General features: G+C 43.5%; 1 protein-coding gene across 1 annotated transcript in view; it reads left to right on the top strand.

The window, feature by feature from the left end:
• Nucleotides 1-18,890, top strand: part of LOC129706864 (netrin-3-like) — a 103,162-nt gene that overhangs the window by 62,309 nt on the left and 21,963 nt on the right. The window contains exons 4-5 of the mRNA XM_055651452.1: nt 1,333-1,482; nt 7,234-7,287. Of these exons, the coding sequence (XP_055507427.1) occupies nt 1,333-1,482; nt 7,234-7,287 (204 nt within the window). The remainder of the gene's footprint in view (nt 1-1,332; nt 1,483-7,233; nt 7,288-18,890) is intronic.

Here is an 18,890-nt window from a genome sequence, read left to right as displayed (position 1 = left end):
CTAACCCAATTTGTTGTTGCATGACAGGACAGTATTCAGTAAGTGGCAAGGCTTAGGTGCATTGATGAATAAAGGAACCTTGGGGTGAAACTTCATTACACCCTGAGAGTGAAAGAACAAATAGATAGAGTGGTAAAGAAGGGTCTATGGAATGCTTTCCTTCATTGGTCAGGGCATTGAGTTTCAGATGAAATCATATTGCACCTTTATAAAACTTGGGTTAGACTGTATTTGGAGTATTGTGTGCAGTTCTGGGCACCCCATTATAGGAAGGATGTGGGAGCTTTGGAAAGAGTATAAGAGATTCTCCAGATTGTTGCCTCGATTAGAGCATTAGACTTTCGACAAATTCGGATTGTTTTTTCTGGATGTTTGGACGCTAAAGGCAACCTGATATACATTTATAAAATTATGAGAGACATAGATAGGCATAGCTACTCAAAGTCTTTTTCCTAGGGTGAAATTATCACATACTAGATGGTATAAATTTAAGATGAGAGGAAGTAATTTTAAAGGACATTTATGAGGCACTTTTCTTACACAGGGAGTGGTGGGTATCTGGAACGTGCTGCCTGAGGAGGAGGTGGTAGCAGATACAATTGCAACATTTGAGAGACAGTTAGAGAGACACGTGAACGTGTCAGGGATGGAGGCAGATGAGATTTGTTTAAATTGGCATCATGTTTAGCACAGACATGGTGGGCCAAAGAGCCTTTTCTTGTGACTTTTTAGACTTTAAACTTTAGAGATTTAGCATGGACTTCAGCGCACCGAGTCTGCACCAACCAGCGATCACCCCGTACACTAACACTAGCCAACATACTAGGGACAATTTACAATTTTTACCAAAGCCAATTAAACTACAAACCTGTATGTATTTGGAGTGTGGGAGGAATTCGGAGCACTCAGAGAAAGCTCACGCAGTCACAGGGAGAACGTACAAACTCCGTACAGACAGCACCAGTAGCCAGGATTGAACCCGGGTATCTGGCACTGTAAGGCAGTGGCTCTACTGCTACTCAACTGTGCTGCCAATGTGCTTTATTGTTTTGTGTTTACTCCATGTTTGACCCCTGATGGACTGCTGGATGGGGCAGCGGAGAAAGAGCTTGAGTCTTGAAACTAACCTTTTACCACAAATATCAATGGATAGTTTAACTGTTCAGACTTTGACTGTTTTCACGTTTAGTTCTTTAATAATTTTACTTAGAAGCATATTTCGAGAAAGGTTCCATTGGACAGGTTTCCCTTGGTCAGTCACACTATCTGACTTTCCAAATGAATGTATTTGGCTGATTTTCAATAATTTGTGGCTTTTCCTTTACTCCACAGCTTGTGATTGTCACCCTGTTGGGGCTGCGGGTAAAACATGCAATCAAACAACAGGACAGTGTCCTTGCAAGGATGGCGTGACTGGCATCACATGCAACCGATGTGCCAAGGGTTACCAGCAGAGCCGTTCTCCTGTTGCCCCTTGTATCAGTGAGTTTCACTTTTATTGCATTATTAAATCAGACCCCTTGACTAGGTTAGAAATAAGTCAGAACGCTATATCCAGGACTCCAAGCAAGTTATAGGAACTATCACACTTTGTCTTCTTTTGCATGCTGAGCTATTTTCAGAAGATAACAAACAATTATGAGGAGAATAGTCACGATTTTATTATCTATATATGGAACTTCTTCGATCTTTTCCACACATTATATATATATTTTCTTAATTTCATAATGTAAGGCAATGATTTAAATGTATCAAGAAACAGTCAAATTGGTGGTATGGTCAGAAAATGAGCGAAGAATCACTTCCAATTATTTTATGACCTTTTCTGTAGAAGGCTGAAGAAGAGCAAAGCATTAGATTTTGGGAGGTCTTCATTTTAAACTATCAAACCAGAGTCGTAAACAAACAAAATTTGCACAACACTTATTTTATGAGCGTTATGTTTTGCTCAGTTCTCATTAACAAAATGAACAAATGAGTTGTAATTGGTGAACACAGTGTAAAGGGGCTGTCCCACTTGGGTGCCCTAATTGGCGAGTTTCGAAGAGTTTGAAAAAATGACATGTTGAAGACCTCCTTCGACTATGTAGCAGACCTCCTTCGACCTCCTTCGACTATGTTGAAGACCAGCTTAGACTAGCTACGACTAACTTCGGGAAAATTGGACACGGAATAATGGAAAGTGAAGGGCCTGTCCCACTTGGGCGACCTAATCCTCGAGTCCAGAAGAGTATCTTCGACCTTCGAACTCGAGGGTACTCTCCTGGAAAGCCTCGAGCTGGATCGACCGGCCGCGTTGAAACCGCGAGCTGGATCGACCGAACCGTGAACTGCATCTACCAACCACACACACACACACACTCGAGCATGAAGGAGAGTTACGAAGACCTCCTACGACCTCGTGTCGACCATGCTGCGAGTGTGAGTCGAGGGCAAACACGCCAGAACTCGCAGATTAGGTCGCCCAAGTGGGACAGGCCCTTAAGATAACTAGAAGCAGAGTCTAATATGATTGTCATTGTTGGGAATTTTACATTTTCCTATATACACTGGGACTGTCATAGTGCCAACAGAAAGTTGATTTCTTCTAAATTTTTAATAATCACCCCACTGCAATGTTCTCAGGACCCCTCCCTAATCATCTCTCTGACACTACTCCCAATCATGTCCCTGAACATTGACTTTCTCCATTTCTTTCAGCATTTGCATCGACAGTACTGCCCATACCTCCTATGATTAATCTCCTTCTCTTTTCTCTCTTCTTCCCCAGTTTCCTTCTCTGACCTCATTCCCTCACAACCCCAGTCACTGCCTGCAAGAACTCCTCTTCCCCCTGTTATCAGGCTTCAGGTCCTTCCATAAACGAGGGTACTGTCAGATTCTCCTCTACCTCATCTGTAGCTTTCCCTTTGTTTTACCTATTGTACTTGAGTTTGGCTTGATTGTGTAACTGAGCAAAACATAACTCTCGTAAAATAAGTGTTGTGCAAATTTTGTTTGTTTATGACTCTGGTTTGATAGTTTAAAATGAAGACCTCCCAAAATCTAATGCTTTGCTCTACCTGGTGTACTTGAGTTTGGCTTGATCAGTGTTATCTGATTTGATTGGATAACATTCAAAACAAAGCCTTTAACTGTACCTCGTTACACATGACAATATTAAACCGAAACCTAAACCTAAGAATCTCCAATTTCCTCACTGTTGAGTGACGCTTAGGCAGTTTTATTACATGCAATGCCCAGTGCAAGATTAGGCTGTACACAATGTTGGAACTAGGTAGACATAGCTCCAGATGGTGCTACTTTAATCTGCATGTTTAACCATAATACTATGACTAGCCATTGTTTCCAACAGTTTGAGTATCTTTATTTGTTGTTAATTAATCGTGGTCTTCCTAGTATATTGGCTTTACCTCAACTCTGTAACTTGAAAGAATTCACGTCATTTTCACCCACTCCCAGCTGCCCGACATCTAGTTGTTGGCCCAACAGCTTTCCACATCATAGCTGTGCTTTGCAATTTCCTTCTCTGTTCTCTGTTTTTGTTTAATGGGCATGCTGACAGTCCCTCACCGTAGCACACTTCCCAATGGACTCCCATTTCTTTCCAACAATCAAAACCTCCTCAGTCTCAGCCAGCCTTGACTACGATTCAAAATCATCAAAAAATCAAAGCAACATGACATTCTTTTTCAAAAGTTTCCAACATTCCCAACATTCCTTGCACTTTCATTGCATTTCGAATTGTATGCCGAACTCTGCTGAACCGTTTCCATGCTTGGCGTTGTTCAAGGCCACAGCTGCACTTTGTATTTTGTCAAAAATTTCCGACAATACATTGGACATATTGCTCTCCTGACTGGCTCTGATTTGAGGCTGAAATGTCAAAGCATTACTTTACACTCGCTAAATCATTGCTTGCACTGAGAGGAACATTAATCTCTGAATGGTGAACTAATTAAGCAGCAACATCCACACAATTTTAATGACTCATCTCTACGCAGGAGCTGAGGCTTTTTCCCAATCCAAGAATACCCCTCCCCCCACTCACAGATTCAGAACCTTTTCTCCCAGTCCAATGACACTCCCCCCAGTGATACAATCTACCCAATCATAGGCTCCTTTCACGGCCTATGTATATTCTCCCAGTCGCCAACATGAGCCACCCATCTCCAGCCCTTGCCCCTGCCCTTGTTGCACTCCCCAAACAGCAACTCCAATCACCCACTGAATTAAAAACAAAACACAAGAACACAAGGAAACTGGAGCAGGATGTGGCCACCAGCCCCCTCAAGCTGCGTGACAATGCAATATGATCTTGGCTAATTTAACTCTTCTGTGCCAATTCCTCATAACTGTCAATGCCTTGCTCTTTCAAAGATTTCTCTCACTCCACCGTAAATACCCACCTTAAATCCTGCCTGCACCACCCTTGGGCGAAGAGAATTCCAGAGATTTACCACCTTCTGAAGTTTCTAGACTCCTGGGTGTTTATTAACCAACCCCATGTGTATAGCCCTTGTGTATAGCAAAGTCTCCTTGTTTGTCATTTCCCCACTGGTGAGCACATCTCAACATCTAGGTTGTCAATTTCCATTGAGATTTGATATTTCACACCTTGTCACCAAAGTCAACAGACCCAAACAATCTAGCCTCTCCTGGTAGGACAACCCTCCTCGCATCCCAGGAATTTCCTCCCTCAGCCTATTGAAACTTTCCCAGTCGCAGAATCAAAACACCATGTAATCCCCAGCCGATGGAAACTGTCCCAGGCATGGAGTAATAGAGTTACACAGCACGGAAACAGGCCCTTCAGCTCAACTTGTCCACATCGACCAAGATGCCCCATCTACACTTGTCCCATTTGCCTGTATTTGGCCTATATCCCTCCTGACCTTTCCTATCCCTGTGGAATATAACCATTCTCTGAACCTCCTCCCACAGCCAATTGATGCATCATGCACCTTCTGAAAAAAAACATAAAGTGTAGCAGGCACCTGCTGGTTCCAGGCACAGCTGGTTCTACTCAAGGGAACAACCAAGCATTGGGCTTTTCATTAACATTTGCAAGAGAAAGGATTTGTTTCAGATCGTGGCCAAACTGCCAAACAGACAGATTTATGAACAACAAAAGAATAATCATGTGCACTCCTCCAGTGTCTCAAACATTTGCTTCACACTCACCTGTCTCTCATTCACCCTGTCCACATTTGCACTCTGACCCTCACATTCACTTACGACATTCACTTTCACACTCCCATCCCATCCCTCAGCCCCGCATTTACTTGATCTATCTTGTTCATCTACTCACTAGCATGTCACAATAGACAATAGGTGCAGGAGTAGGCCATTTGGCCCTTCGAGCCAGTACCGCCATTCAATGTGATCATGGCTGATCATCCCCATCAGTACCCCTTTCCTGCCTTCTCCCCATATCCCCTGTCTCCACTATCTTAAAGAGCCCTATCTAGCTCTCTCTTGAAAGTATCCAGAGAACGAGCCTCCACGGCCCTCTGAGGCAGAGAATTCCACAGACTCACAACTCTCTGTGTGAAAAAGTATTTCCTTATCTCTATTCTAAATGGCTTACCCCTTATTCTTAAACTGTGGCCCCTGGTTCTGGACTCCCCCAACATCTGGAACATGTTTCCTGCCTCTAGCGTGTCCAAACCCTTAATAATCTTATATGTTTCAATAAGATTCCCTCTCATCCTTCTAAATTCCAGAGTATACATGCCCAGCCGCTCCACTCTCTCAGCATATGACAGTCCCACCATCCCAGGAATTAACCTTGTAAACCTACGCTGCACTCCCTCAATAGCAAGAATGTCCTTCCTCAAATTAGGGGACCAAAACTGCACACAATACTCCAGGTGTGGTCTCACTAGGGCACTGTACAACTGCAGAAGGAGCTCTTTGCCCCTATACTCAAATCCCCTTGTTATGAAGGCCAACATGCCATTCGTTTTCTTCACTGCCTGCTGTACTTGTATGTTTACTTTCATTGACTGATAAATAAGGACCCCCAGATCCCATTGTACTTCTCCTTTTCCCAACTTGACACAGTTTAGATAATAATCTGCCTTCCTGTTTTTGCTACCAAAGTGTATAACCATACATTTATCCACATTAAACTGCATCTGCCATGCATCTGCCCACTCACCCAACCTGTTCAAGTCACCCTGCATTCTAATTGCATCCTCCTCACAGTTCACACTGCCACCCAGCTTTGTGTCTTCTGCATATTTGCTAATGTTACTTTGAATCCCTTCATCCAAATCATTAATGTATATTGTAAATAGCTGCAGTCCCAGCACCGAGCATTGTGGCACCCCGCTAGTCACTACCTACCATCCCCACTCTTTGCTTCCTGTCTGCCAACCAATTTTCTAATCATGTCAGCACTCTACCCCCAATACCATGTGCCCTAATTTTGCCCACTAATGCGGGACCTTATCAAATGCTTTCTGAAAGTCCAAGTACACTACATCCACTGGCTCTCCCTTGTTCATTTTCCTAGTTCCTAGTTACATCCTCAAGAAATTCTAGAAGATTAACCAAGCATGATTTCCCCTTCGTAAATCCATGCTGACTTGGACCGATCCTGTTACTGCTATCCAAATGTGCCGCTGTTTCATCTTTTATGATTGATACAAGTATCTTCCCCACCACCGATGGTCTATAATTCCCTGTTTTCCCTCTCCCGCCTTTCTTAAATAGTGGGGATAACATTAGTCACACCAGAAATAATTTCAAGATTTCAACCGTGGATTCTCTGCTATTTAATCTGTGATCTAACTTTTTGACTCTCACACCCTCATTCCCATCGTTCACACTCACATTCTGTTGTTCAGACTTGTTCTGTCACTTACTCTCATTTTTTAAATCTTCCATATTCATGGTCCATCAGACTCGCTCTCCGCCTCTCCTTTCACTTTCCTTCACCATCCCTATTGTCACTCATCCTACTCACTTACTTCCTCCCTCAGTGTGATCACTCCCTCCCTTCTTCACCCCAGTTTTTCTCTTGGAGTGTTAGTCACCGGTGCTCAGATGTGTGAAATATAAGCATTATGGGACAGTCTACAGATTGAATCTAATTGGTGATTGAACTAATCACTGTGGTTTCTGGACGTTTAACTGCAATGTCAGATTCAGAGGCTTTCAGTGAGTTGATTCCAAGTTGTTCTCACAGTTGTGCAGCTGAGCACTTCTTGACGTTCATTTTCACAGAGATCCCAACAGCATCGCCGAGGTGGGTGGCAAGCAGCACCGTGGAACCTGTGGGTGAGTGACACAGTTCAGTTGAAATTGTACTGTTGAGTTATGTGAGGAGATATTCCTCAAGAGGGTGCTGGTGGTAAGAACAGGAAGGCAGATTATTATTTCAATGGTGTCAGATTAGGAGAAGGGGAGGTGCCACGAGACCTGGGTGTGCTTGTACATCAGTCACTGAAAGTATGCATGCAGGTTCAGCAGGCAGTGAAGATAGCTAATGGCTTGTAGGCATTCATTGCAAGATGATTTGAGTTTATGAGCAAAGAGGTCCTACTGCAGTTGTACAGGGCCCCGGTAAGGCTGCACCTGGAGTATTGTGTGCAATTTTGGTCTAATTTGATGAAGGACATTATTGCTATTGAGGGTAGACAACATGCTGGTGAAACTCAGCGGGTGAGGCAGCATCTATGCGGTGAAGGAAATATGCAACGTTTCGGGTCGAAACCCTTCTTCAGACTGATGTGGGGGGGGGGGGGGGGGGGGGGGGGGGGGGGGGGGGGAAGAAGAAAGGAAGAGGAGAGCTAATGGGCTGAGGGAGAGCTGAGAAGGGGAGGAGATAGTAAGGACTATCTGAAATTAGAGAAATCAATGTTCATACCGCTGGGGTGCAGACTGCCCAAGCGAAATATGAGGTGCTGCTTCTCCAATTTACGGTGGTCCTCACTCTGGCCATGGAGGAGGCCCAGGACAGAAAGGTCGGATTTGGAATGGGAGGGGGAGTTGAAATGGTGAGCCACCGGGAGATTAGGTTGGTTATTGCGAACCGAGTGGAGGTGTTCGGCAAAGCGATCGCCAAGCCTACACTTGGTCTTACCGATGTAGAGCAGTTGACATCTAGAGCAGCGGTCGCAATAGAGGAGGTTGAAGGAGGTACAGGTAAGGTACCACCGCACCTGGAAAGACTGCTTGGGTCCTTGAATGGGGTCAAGGGGGGAGGTAAAGCGACAAGTGTAGCATTTCTTGCGGTTGCAAGGGAAAGTCCCCGGAGAGGGGTTGGTTTGGGTGGGAAGGGATGAATTGACCAGGGCGTTACGGAGGGAGCTGTCCCTGGGAAAGCAGACAGGGGAGGAGATGGGAAAATGTGGCAAATGGTGGGATCATGTTGGAGGTGGCAACTATGTCGGATGATTATTTGTTGATTGTGACGGCTGGTGGGGTGGAAGGTCAGGACAAGGGGGACTCTGCCCTTGTTACAAGTGGGGGGGATGGGGAGTGAGAGCAGAGTCACGGGGTATAGAAGAGACCCTGGTGATAGTCTCATCTATAGTAGAAGAGGGGAACCCCTGTTCCCTGAAGCATGAGAACATCTCCGATGCCCTGGTGTGCAGATGCGGTGTAGATGGAGAAATTGGAAGTAGGGGATGGAGTCCTTGCAGCAAGCAGGGTGGGAAGAAGTGTAGTCCAGATAGCCCTGAGAGTCAGTGGGTTTATAGTGGATGTCGGTCAGTAGTCTATCATCTGCGATGGAGATAGTGAGGTCAAGAAATGGTAGGGAAATGTCGGAAATGGTCCAGGTGTATTTGAGTGCCGGATGGAAGTTAGCGGTGAAATGGATGAACTTAGTGAGTTGTATGTGGGTGCAGGAGTTAGCACCAATGCAGTCATCGACGTAGCGGAGGTAGAGTTCAGGGATACGGCCACGATATGCCTCGAACAAGAATTGTTCGACGTACCCAACAAAGAGGCAGGCATAGCCCATGCCCGTGCCCATAGCTACGCCTTGTATTTGGAGGAAATGGGAGGAGCCAAACGAAAAGTTATTAAGGGTAAGGGCCAGCTCCGCTAGGCGGAGGAGAGTGTTAGTAGACGGGGATTGGTTGGTTCTGCGGCTGAGGAAGAACCGGAGGGCTTTGAGACCCTTCTGGTGGGGGATGGAGGTGTAGAATGACTGGACATCCATGGTGAAGATGAGGGAATGGGGGGCCTAGAAAACAGAAGTCCTGGAGTAGATGAAGAGCGTGTGAGGTGTCTTGAACATAGATAGGGAGGGATTTGACCAGGGGGGGATAGGATGGAGTCGAGGTATGTGGAAATAAGTTTGGTAGAACATCAACAGGCAGAAACAATGGATCTGCCAGGACAGTCAGGTTTGTAGATTTTGGGGAGAAGGTAAAATCGGGCTGGGGAACAATGAGGTTGGAGGCTTGGGAGGGCAAGGAGCCAGAGTTGATGAAGTTAGTGATGCTAGAGATAGTGGCCTAGTGCTCTTCTGTGGGGTTATGGTCCAAGGATAAGTAGGAGGAGGTGTCTGAGACAGCGCGCCAGACTACCACAGCACCTCCCTTGTTGGCAGGTTTGATCACCCAGTCTGGGGTTGTTGCAGAGTGAGTGGAGGGCTGGACGTTCAGTGGGGGAGAGCAGATTGCTATAGAGGGAGTGCAGCATAGGTTCACCAGGTTAATTCCCTAGATGGCGGGACTGAAGTATGATGAAAGAATATGTCAACTGGGCTTGTATTCAGTGGAATTTAGAAGAATGAGCGGGGATCTTATAGAAACATGTAAAATTCTTAGACGATTGGACAGGGTAGATGCAGGAAAAATGTTCCCGATGTTGGAGGAGTCCAGAACCAGGGGTCACAGTTTAAGAATAAGGATTAGGCCATTTAGGACTGAGATGAGGAAAATCTTTTTCACCCAGAGAGTTGTAAATCTGTGGAATTCTCTGCCACAGAAGGCAGTGGAGGCCAATTCATTGGATGTTTTCAAGAGAGTGTTAGATTTTGCTCTTAAGGTAGAGGGAATCAAGGGATATGGAGAAAAAGCCGGAACGGGGTACTGATTTTGGATGATCAGCCGTGATCAGAATGATGGTGCTGGTTCGAAGGGCTGAATGACCTACTCCTGCACCTATTTTCTATGTTTCTATGTAAAATGTAACCTCTGTGATTCAGGTAATTGGTATTGAAAAATAAATCTCGGGCAACAGATTGTCAGGTCCGGCATAGATCAGAAGAATGATTTTACATCAATTTCAAGAACAGATCAAATCATTCTGAAACCATAGTGCATAAGTGCATAAGGTATAGGATCAAAAGAAGGTATCTTTGGCCCATGCACCTGCCTTGTTATTTGATTAGAACAAGGCTAATTTTTTATCACTATGCTGCTCTAGCTCCATATTCCTTGATTCTCATAACATCCAACATTCTATCAGACTCTGTCATCCACTAACTCTGTGGCGGAATCGATACAGCTCCCTTACATAGACAATTCTAAAGATTCACTATTCTCCGGGTGATGGAATTGGCCCCTTATTTTAAAATTGTGACTCATTTCCATAGCCGCCACAACCAGGGAAATATCAACTCCACATCTACAATGTCAGATTCTGGAAGAATGTTGGATATTTCAATGAGATCACATCCTATTCTTCAAAACTCGAAAAAGATATATCTGGTCTGCATCATTTTCCCTCACGGGCAAAGTTCTTGTCCCAGGTGAAATTATACACAGTGACTCATTGTTGTCCTTCCAATATTACAAATCCAACTTTCCTGAAGTAGGAAGATCAGACATAACACAATATTCCAGACCTGGCTTATTAAAGTCTTCTACAATTCAAGTAACCATATAACAATTACAGCACGGAAACAGGCCATCTCGGCCCTACAAGTCCATGCTGAACAATTATTTTCCCTTAGCCCAACCTGCCTGCACTCATACCATAACCCTTCATTCCCTTCTCATCCATATGCCTATCCAATTTATTTTTAAATGATACCAACGAACCTGCCTCCACCACTTCCACTGGAAGCTCATTCCACACCGCTACCACTCTCTGAGTAAAGAAGTTCCCCCTCATGTTACCCCTAAACTTCTGTTCCTTAATTCTGAAGTCACGTCCTCTTGTTTGAATCTTCCCTATTCTCAAAGGGAAAAGCTTGTCCACATCAACTCTGTCTATCCCTCTCATCATTTTAAAGACCTCTATCAAGTCCCCCCTTAACCTTCTGCCCTCCAGAGAATAAAGACCTAACTTATTCAACCTTTCTCAGTAACTTAGTTGTTGAAACCCAGGCAACATTCTAGTAAATCTCTATACTCTCTCTATTTTGTTGACATCCTTCCTATAATTGGGCGACCAAAATTGTACACCATACTCCAAATTTGGTCTCACCAATGCCTTGTACAATTTTAACATTACATCCTAGCTTCTATATTCAATGCTCTGATTTATAAAGGCTAGCATACCAAAAGCTTTCTTTACCACCCTGTCTATATGAGATTCCACCGTCAAGGAACTATGCACGGTTATTCCCAGATCCCTCTGTTCAACTGCATTCTTCAATTCCCTACCATTTACCATGTACGTCCTATTTTGATTTGTCCTGCCAAGGTGTAGCACCTCACATTTATCAGCATTAAACTCCATCTGCCATCTTTCACCCCATTCTTCCAAATGGCCTAAATCACTCTGTAGACTTTGGAAATCCTCTTCATTATCCACAACACCCCCTATCTTGGTATCATCTGCATACTTACTAATCCAATTTACCACACCTTCATCCAGATCATTGATGTACATGACAAACAACAAAGGACCCAACACAGATCCCTGAGGCACCCCACTAGTCACCTGCCTCCAACCCGACAAACAGCCATCCACCATTACCCTCTGGCGTCTCCCATTCAGCCACTGTTGAATCCATCTTGCTACTCCTGCATTTATACCCAACAGTTGAAACCTTCTTAACCAACCTTCCATGAGGAACCTTGTCAAAGGCCTTACTAAAGTCCATATAGACAACATCCACTGCTTTACCCTCGTCAATTTCCCTAGTAACCTCTTCAAAAAATTCAAGAAGATTAGTCAAACATGACCTTCCAGGCACAAATCCATGTTGACTGTTCCTAATCAGACCCTGTTTATCCAGATGCTTATATATATTATCTCTAAGTATCTTTTCCATTAATTTTCCCACCACTGAAGTCAAACTAACAGGTCTATAATTGCTAGGTTTACTCTTAGAACCCTTTTTAAACAATGGAACGACATGCGCAGTACGCCAATCCTCGGGGACTATTCCCGTTTCTAATGACATTTGAAATATTTCTGTCATAGCCCTGGCTATTTCTACACTAACTTCCCTCAATGTCCTAGGGAATATCCTGTCAGGACCTGGAGACTTATCCACTTTTATATTTTTCAAAAGTGTCAGTACTTCTTTTACTTTGAAACTCATAGTATCCATAGCTACTCTACTAGTTTCCCTTACCTCACATAATTCAATATCCTTCTCCTTGGTGAATACCGAAGAAAAGAAATTGTTCAATATCTCCCCCATCTCTTTTGGCTCTGCAGATAACTGTCCACTCTGTCTCTCCAATGGACCAATTTTATCCCTCGTTATCCTTTTGCTATTAATATAGCTGTAGAAACCTTTTGGATTTACTTTCACCTTACTTGCCAAAACAACCTCATATCTTCTTTTAGCTTTTCTAATTTCTTTCTTAAGATTCTTTCTTAAGTAAGGTACCTTTTATTCTTGTACTCAAAACCTCTTGCAATAAAGGCCAACATAATAATAGCTGTCTTATTGCTTGCAGAAAATCGTATTGTATTTTTCAGTGATTCATAGACCTGGACACCCAGTTCCCTTGGAACACCAAGACTTTTTAATCTCTTGCCATTTAAAAAATCCTTTGCCTTTGTACTTTTTCCACTAAATTGGCTGATCGTAATTTTTTCCATAATTATATGCTCTCAGCCATTCGTCTAGTTGTCTATATCACCCTGAAGGCACTCTGCCTCTTCCTCACAACTCACTCAGCCACCCAGCTTGATTATTTTACTTGGATATATTATTACTTGGTTCTCTCATCAAAATCAGTGATACAGTTGGGGTTCCAACACCAGTCAGTTCCCACGGCACACCTCTGGTCACAGCCTCAGTACAAAAATGACCCTTTTACCTGTATCTTCTTTCCTGCCTTGTAATCAAGCTTTAATCTACATTAGTATATTACCACCATTACCCTGCACTCCAGCTTTGTCCAATAACATATGAGGCATCTTATTGAAGAGTTCATGAAAGTCCCAGTGTACCACATCCACCACTTTTCTCTTCTGTGTTCTGATAATTACAACCTCAAAATACTCAAGCAGGTTTGTCGAACATGATTTGTTATCACAAATCCATATTAATCGCATTTAATTGTTTTTCTGTTTTAGTATCCTGTTACCACTTCTTTATGAATAGGTTCCAGCATGTTCTTTATGACTGATATTTGGATAACTAGCCTGTTGTTTCGTGGTTCCCTACTGAAATAGTGGGATTATATTTTATAGAAACTTTCCATCCTTGAGAAACTATTCTAGAATTTATGGATTTTTTGAAAATGTTTTCCATTACAATTTCCTCAGGATGTTAGTCATCAGGTTACAGATTTATCACTTTTCAATCCATGAATTTCTCTAACATTACTTTTTTCGCAAATGCTAATTTCTTTAGTTTAGTGATCCATTCAAGCAGTGAAGTATCACTCGAATCGAAGGAAGGGACTAATTGGTTTCTCTTACTCTAAATATAATTTCTGTCTTATGTGGTATGATGCAGCAATGGAACTATGCACTGTACACTGCTGTGTAATGTATGTGGTGTGATATCTAGTGATGTGTACATCTAGCATCAGGCATGATGCAAAGTACTTGGTATCTTCAGTGCTTTTTGCAAATGTTGATCATGAAGAAGAATCGATTCATCAGTTAAGTGATGATGGCGGTTCATAACCAGGAGATTTATTTTCCTATTGATGTGATGACATAAGACTTCAGGAGGTCAGATGTCAACATTGAGGACCCCCGTGGCTACTCCCCCACCTGCATACCTTGTGCTGCCCTTTCTGGTCACTGGCCTGTCAATGGAATAGGACTGTGGTGACAGAGTATGCCACGATGTCTGCAATGTGTGAGTTTATGAGTATGGCTATGCCAGGATGTTGCATGAGGAGTTTGTGAACAGCTCTCCGAATTTAAGTACATCTTCAGATGTCTGTAAGAAGATCTTTGCAATTTTGATTGACTGGGAAACACTTTACTATGTCTAGAATTCGCACCCAGATCAATGAAGGTATTCTATCTGGTTTTATTCTATTTTTGTATTAACACAGCAGACATAATAAAACAGAGTGGCTTGCTGGGTCATTTCAGAAGGCTGTGTTCCTTATAATCAATGTTTTCTGGCACATTGTGCAGAACTCTGGACTGTATAGCCATGTGGCACCATATAAGGACTGCACATTGTGTGCTGCTGTACAGTGAGTGGACTATAATCTCTGAAGCTTTGAAATAACAGCCGGAGGAACTGAGCAGGTCACGCCTGATCCTGTTCCCTCCAGCAGTTTGTTTTTTTGTTCTGGATTCCAACACTTGCAGTCTTTCATGCCATCCTACTTTGTAGCTCTGTTCACTTTATACTATAGTATATAAGAAACAAAAGCAAGAAGCCATCAGCTCCTCAACCTGCAAGTTCACAGCTGACTCACCAGCAGCATTTCACACCCTATCTCCACATCCCTTGTTTGTCGAGTGTACAAAAATCTATCAACCCCCGCTCTGTATGAATTAATAACTGAGTCTCTATAACTTTCCAGGGTCGAAAGTTTTTAAAGTTTCACCACTGAGTGAAGAAATCTCTCCTCAAGCAGCAATTTACTCAGCTTCCTGCTCTCTCCCCATCTGTTCCCTTGGTCATGGCATTTTCTGTTGGACATTTGCATTCAGGTGGCTGAAGCGGTATCTCTTCCCTTGATGACCAGTGTAGCCGGTAACTTAGTGTGCTGGTTCTTCTGATCATTCTCATTAAACCAATCTCCTATATATCTTGCTCGCAAATTTTCTCTTCATTTGAGCCTCTGATGGGGTCATATAGAATCAGGACCTTCGGCCAACTGGTCATAGAGTTGTACAGCACAGAAATGGGCAACATCGGCCCACCTCATCTACCCATTCACCCTGCCTATCTGTTACAATCCCATTTGCCTGCATTAGTTCCATATCCCTCATTTAGGTACCTGTGCAGAAGCCTCTTTAGTGTTTATACTGTTCCTGCCTCCAACAGCTGGGCATTATGAAACGGACTGTGACTAACTATCTTATCTCTGCCACTGCTGATTTTATAAGCCACTATCATGTCACATCTCAGCCTCCTTCGCTCCAGAGGCAACAGCCCGTCTATCTAATCCCTCTATATAACTCATGTTGATAATTATGTACCCATTTAGACTAATAAAGACCAGTCCCTCCAACTACCTGCTGCCCACTTCTCAGGTGTGACCACCTCACTAAACTCACATCTACAATGATTTTAACATCCTGGATGAACCTGAGTGCCTCCAACTCCAGTTTCCTCACGCGGTCAGTCAGGAGCTGCAGATGGACGTACTTCACAAAGGCATAGTGACACGGGACACTGGTAGATTCCCTCATCTCCCATATCCTACAGGAGGAGCCTATGCCTGCCCAAATGGCCTTCCTGATTGCATTCAGTTTGAAGAATAAAGTTAAAAGGGTAAAGTTAAAAGACCTTGCCTGCTCTTACCTGTACCTCTTTTCAGCCTACTGAAAAGGCCTCACAAACCAAAGCCTCAGCATGTACTACTCAAACACTAATTGCCTCTCTCCCTCACTGCCTCTCTCCCTCAGTCTCTCCCTCACTCACACTCTCCCTCAGTGTCTCCCTCACTACCTTTCTCCCTCACTGCCTCTCCCTCACAGCCACTTCCACACACTGCCACTCCCACACGCTGTCTCACTCTCTACCTCTCTCACAATGGCTACTTCAAGATGGCCTCTCTGCTAGAGCCCACACTTTCTGAAGTTCTGAATTCATTCACTATGCCTGTCAGGATCGGAAAGCATTTACGCCTCACCTTGCTCGGTATGAGCATTGAATTTTTCAACCTCAGGATACTTCAAGTGCTTCCTCTCTCCTGCCCTCTTCCCCTCACACCCTTCCGAAAATCTAAAACTCTTTCATTCCTCTCCCCATTGTTTCCATATTTCCTCCTTTATCACTTATCACCTTCCACCTCCACCCTTCTCTCACCTGACTCCATCTTTACATTATCTCATTATCTGTCGCGACCTAACCCTCACTAGCTATTGACTCCCTGCTCCACCCCTACACACCTAGCTCCATCTTCTTCCTCCTCACCTGATCCCATCTATCACCTGCCAGATTGCTCTCACCTCTTTACATCACTGTCTCTTCCTAACTCAGTCCAGAGGCAGGGTCTCGACCCGTAACATTGACTCTCCCTTTGCCTCCACAGATGCTGCTTGACCCGCTGAGATTCTGTAACAGTTTTTGTTTTGCTCCAGTGTTCTTGTACTCTGTGCTTCTGTTTCTAAAACCCAGCCACTTTCAATGATTTATGCGCATGTACCCTAATGTCAACAAAAAAAGGAAGCATATGTAAGGTTTAGGAAGCTGAAAATAAGACAAGACCCTCGAGGAATATAAAGGAAATAGGAAAGAATTTAAACAAGAAATTAGGAGGGGCTAAAAAGGGGCGATGAAATGCCCTTGGCATGTAGGATTGTGAAGATTCCCAAGGCATTTTATAAATATATATATCAGGAACAAGAGGGTAGCCAGGGATAAGGTAGGTCCACTCAAAGACTAATGGAAGAAATTTATACCTGGAGCCAGAGGAAGGAATGATGGTCTTAATGACTACTTTGTACCAATATTCAGCAGGGAGAAGGACATAGACAAAGCTGCAGAAAGCGTGAGGTATGTTGGTATTCACGGGAAATGTTGATATTAAGGAGCAGGAGGTATCTGGTGTGAACAGTAAAGGGATAGGAGATATATAGAGGGATATGGGCCAAACGTGGGGAAATGAATGGTTATCTTGGTCAGCTTGGATGAGTTGGGCCATAGGATCTGTTTCCGTGCTGTATCGCTCTATGACTCTATGGTGCCTTGAAAACCATTAAGGTGGATGTTTTCTGGGCCTGGTGAACTCTATCCCAGGTTATTAAAGGAGGCAAGTGAGGAAATTGCTCGGACTAGTGTAGGCAGTCTAAAACCAGAGGGCATAAGTTTAGGTGAAAGGGGAAACATTTAAAGACCTGATGGACATTTTCTTTCATATAGAAAGTGGTGGGTATATGGAACGAGCTGCCAAAGTAGTGGAGGTGGGTATAACTACAGCATTTAAATGGCGTTTGGACTGTGCAGGGATAGAAAATGGTCTAAACATAGGCAAGACTAGCTCAAGTAGACAACTTGGATGACATGAACAAGTTGGGCCAAAGGACCTGTTTCCATGCAGAATTATAATGATTCTATGGTCAGGCAAAGCATGTTGCCCTGAAGAATTCCTGCAAGGCTAGATTGATTGGTCTTCGACAACCACAGCCACTTTCTTTGCAGAGCAAGGCTGTGTTAAGGTCTTGTACCAAATGAACCTGGCAAAACCCAAACTGGGTGTCGAGACCAGTTACTGGTAAGTAGGAGATATTGTCAATGACAATGTGGCTGAATTTACTGATGACCAATAGACTGATTGGACAGTAATTAGCATTACTGGCTTTCACTAATCATTGTATACTTATTCCAATAACTGTTAATTCTGCCCCTAATTACCATTTCTAAAATATTCATCACCACTGAGGTTCAGTTTACTTACTTACTTACTTTTCTGAACAAGGAGGTGACATTCCCAATTCTGCAGTGCTCAGACACCATAGATGTTAGGTAGCCTTGTGTAAATGCCTGTGCAATTTTCAGCCTAACCCCCCTCAGAGAATGTGTGATGGAAAGATACTAAGCTACACACACACATATATATATATGTGTGTGTGTGAGAGAGAGAGAGAGAGAGAGAGATGGTGAATAGGAAACCACAGTTCATGGATTAATTGTGGGCAAGAGCCATCTCCTTTGAAGCCAAATCTATTGAAATTGTTTCTAAAGAGAGAGAAAACAGGATCTATAGAGAAGAAGAGATTTAGGAATCTGAATATAAGAAACTCAAAGTTTGTGTACAGATAAAATATACAAAATGTGAAACGAGATCTGGGGGTCCTTGTTCATCAGTCATTGAAAGTAAGCATGTAGGTACAGCAGGCAGTAAAGAAAGCGAATGGCATGTTGGCCTTCATAACAAGAAGAGTTGAGTATAAGAGCAAAGAGATCCTTCTATTGAGGGAGTGCATCGTAGGGCACGAGGTTAATTTGTGGGATGGCGGGACTGTCATATGTTGATAGAATGGAGCGGCTGGGCTTGTATACTCTGGAATTTAGAAGGATGCGAGGGGTTCTTATTGAAACATATAAGATTATTAAGAGTTTGGACACAGTAGACGCAAGAAATATGTTCCCGATGTTGGGAGTGTCCAGAACCAGGGGCCACAGTTTACGAATAAGGGGTAAGCAATTTAGAACTTAGTTGAGGAAAAACTTTTTCACACAGAGAGTTGTGAATCTGTGGAATTCTCTGCCTCGGAAGGCAGTGGAGGCTAATTCTATGTATGCTATCAAAAGAGAGTTGGATAGAGATCTTAAAGATAGCTGAGTCAGGGCATATGGGGAAAAGGCAGGTACGGGGTACTAATTGTGGATGATCAGCCATGATCACAATGAATGGTGGAGCTGGCTC

The sequence above is a fragment of the Leucoraja erinacea genome, chromosome 20 (assembly GCF_028641065.1).
Source record: "Leucoraja erinacea ecotype New England chromosome 20, Leri_hhj_1, whole genome shotgun sequence".
NCBI classification, from domain to species: Eukaryota; Metazoa; Chordata; class Chondrichthyes; order Rajiformes; family Rajidae; genus Leucoraja; species Leucoraja erinaceus.
The sequence above is the reverse complement of the archived record's forward strand: the minus strand, read 5'-3'. Positions and strand labels throughout refer to the sequence as shown.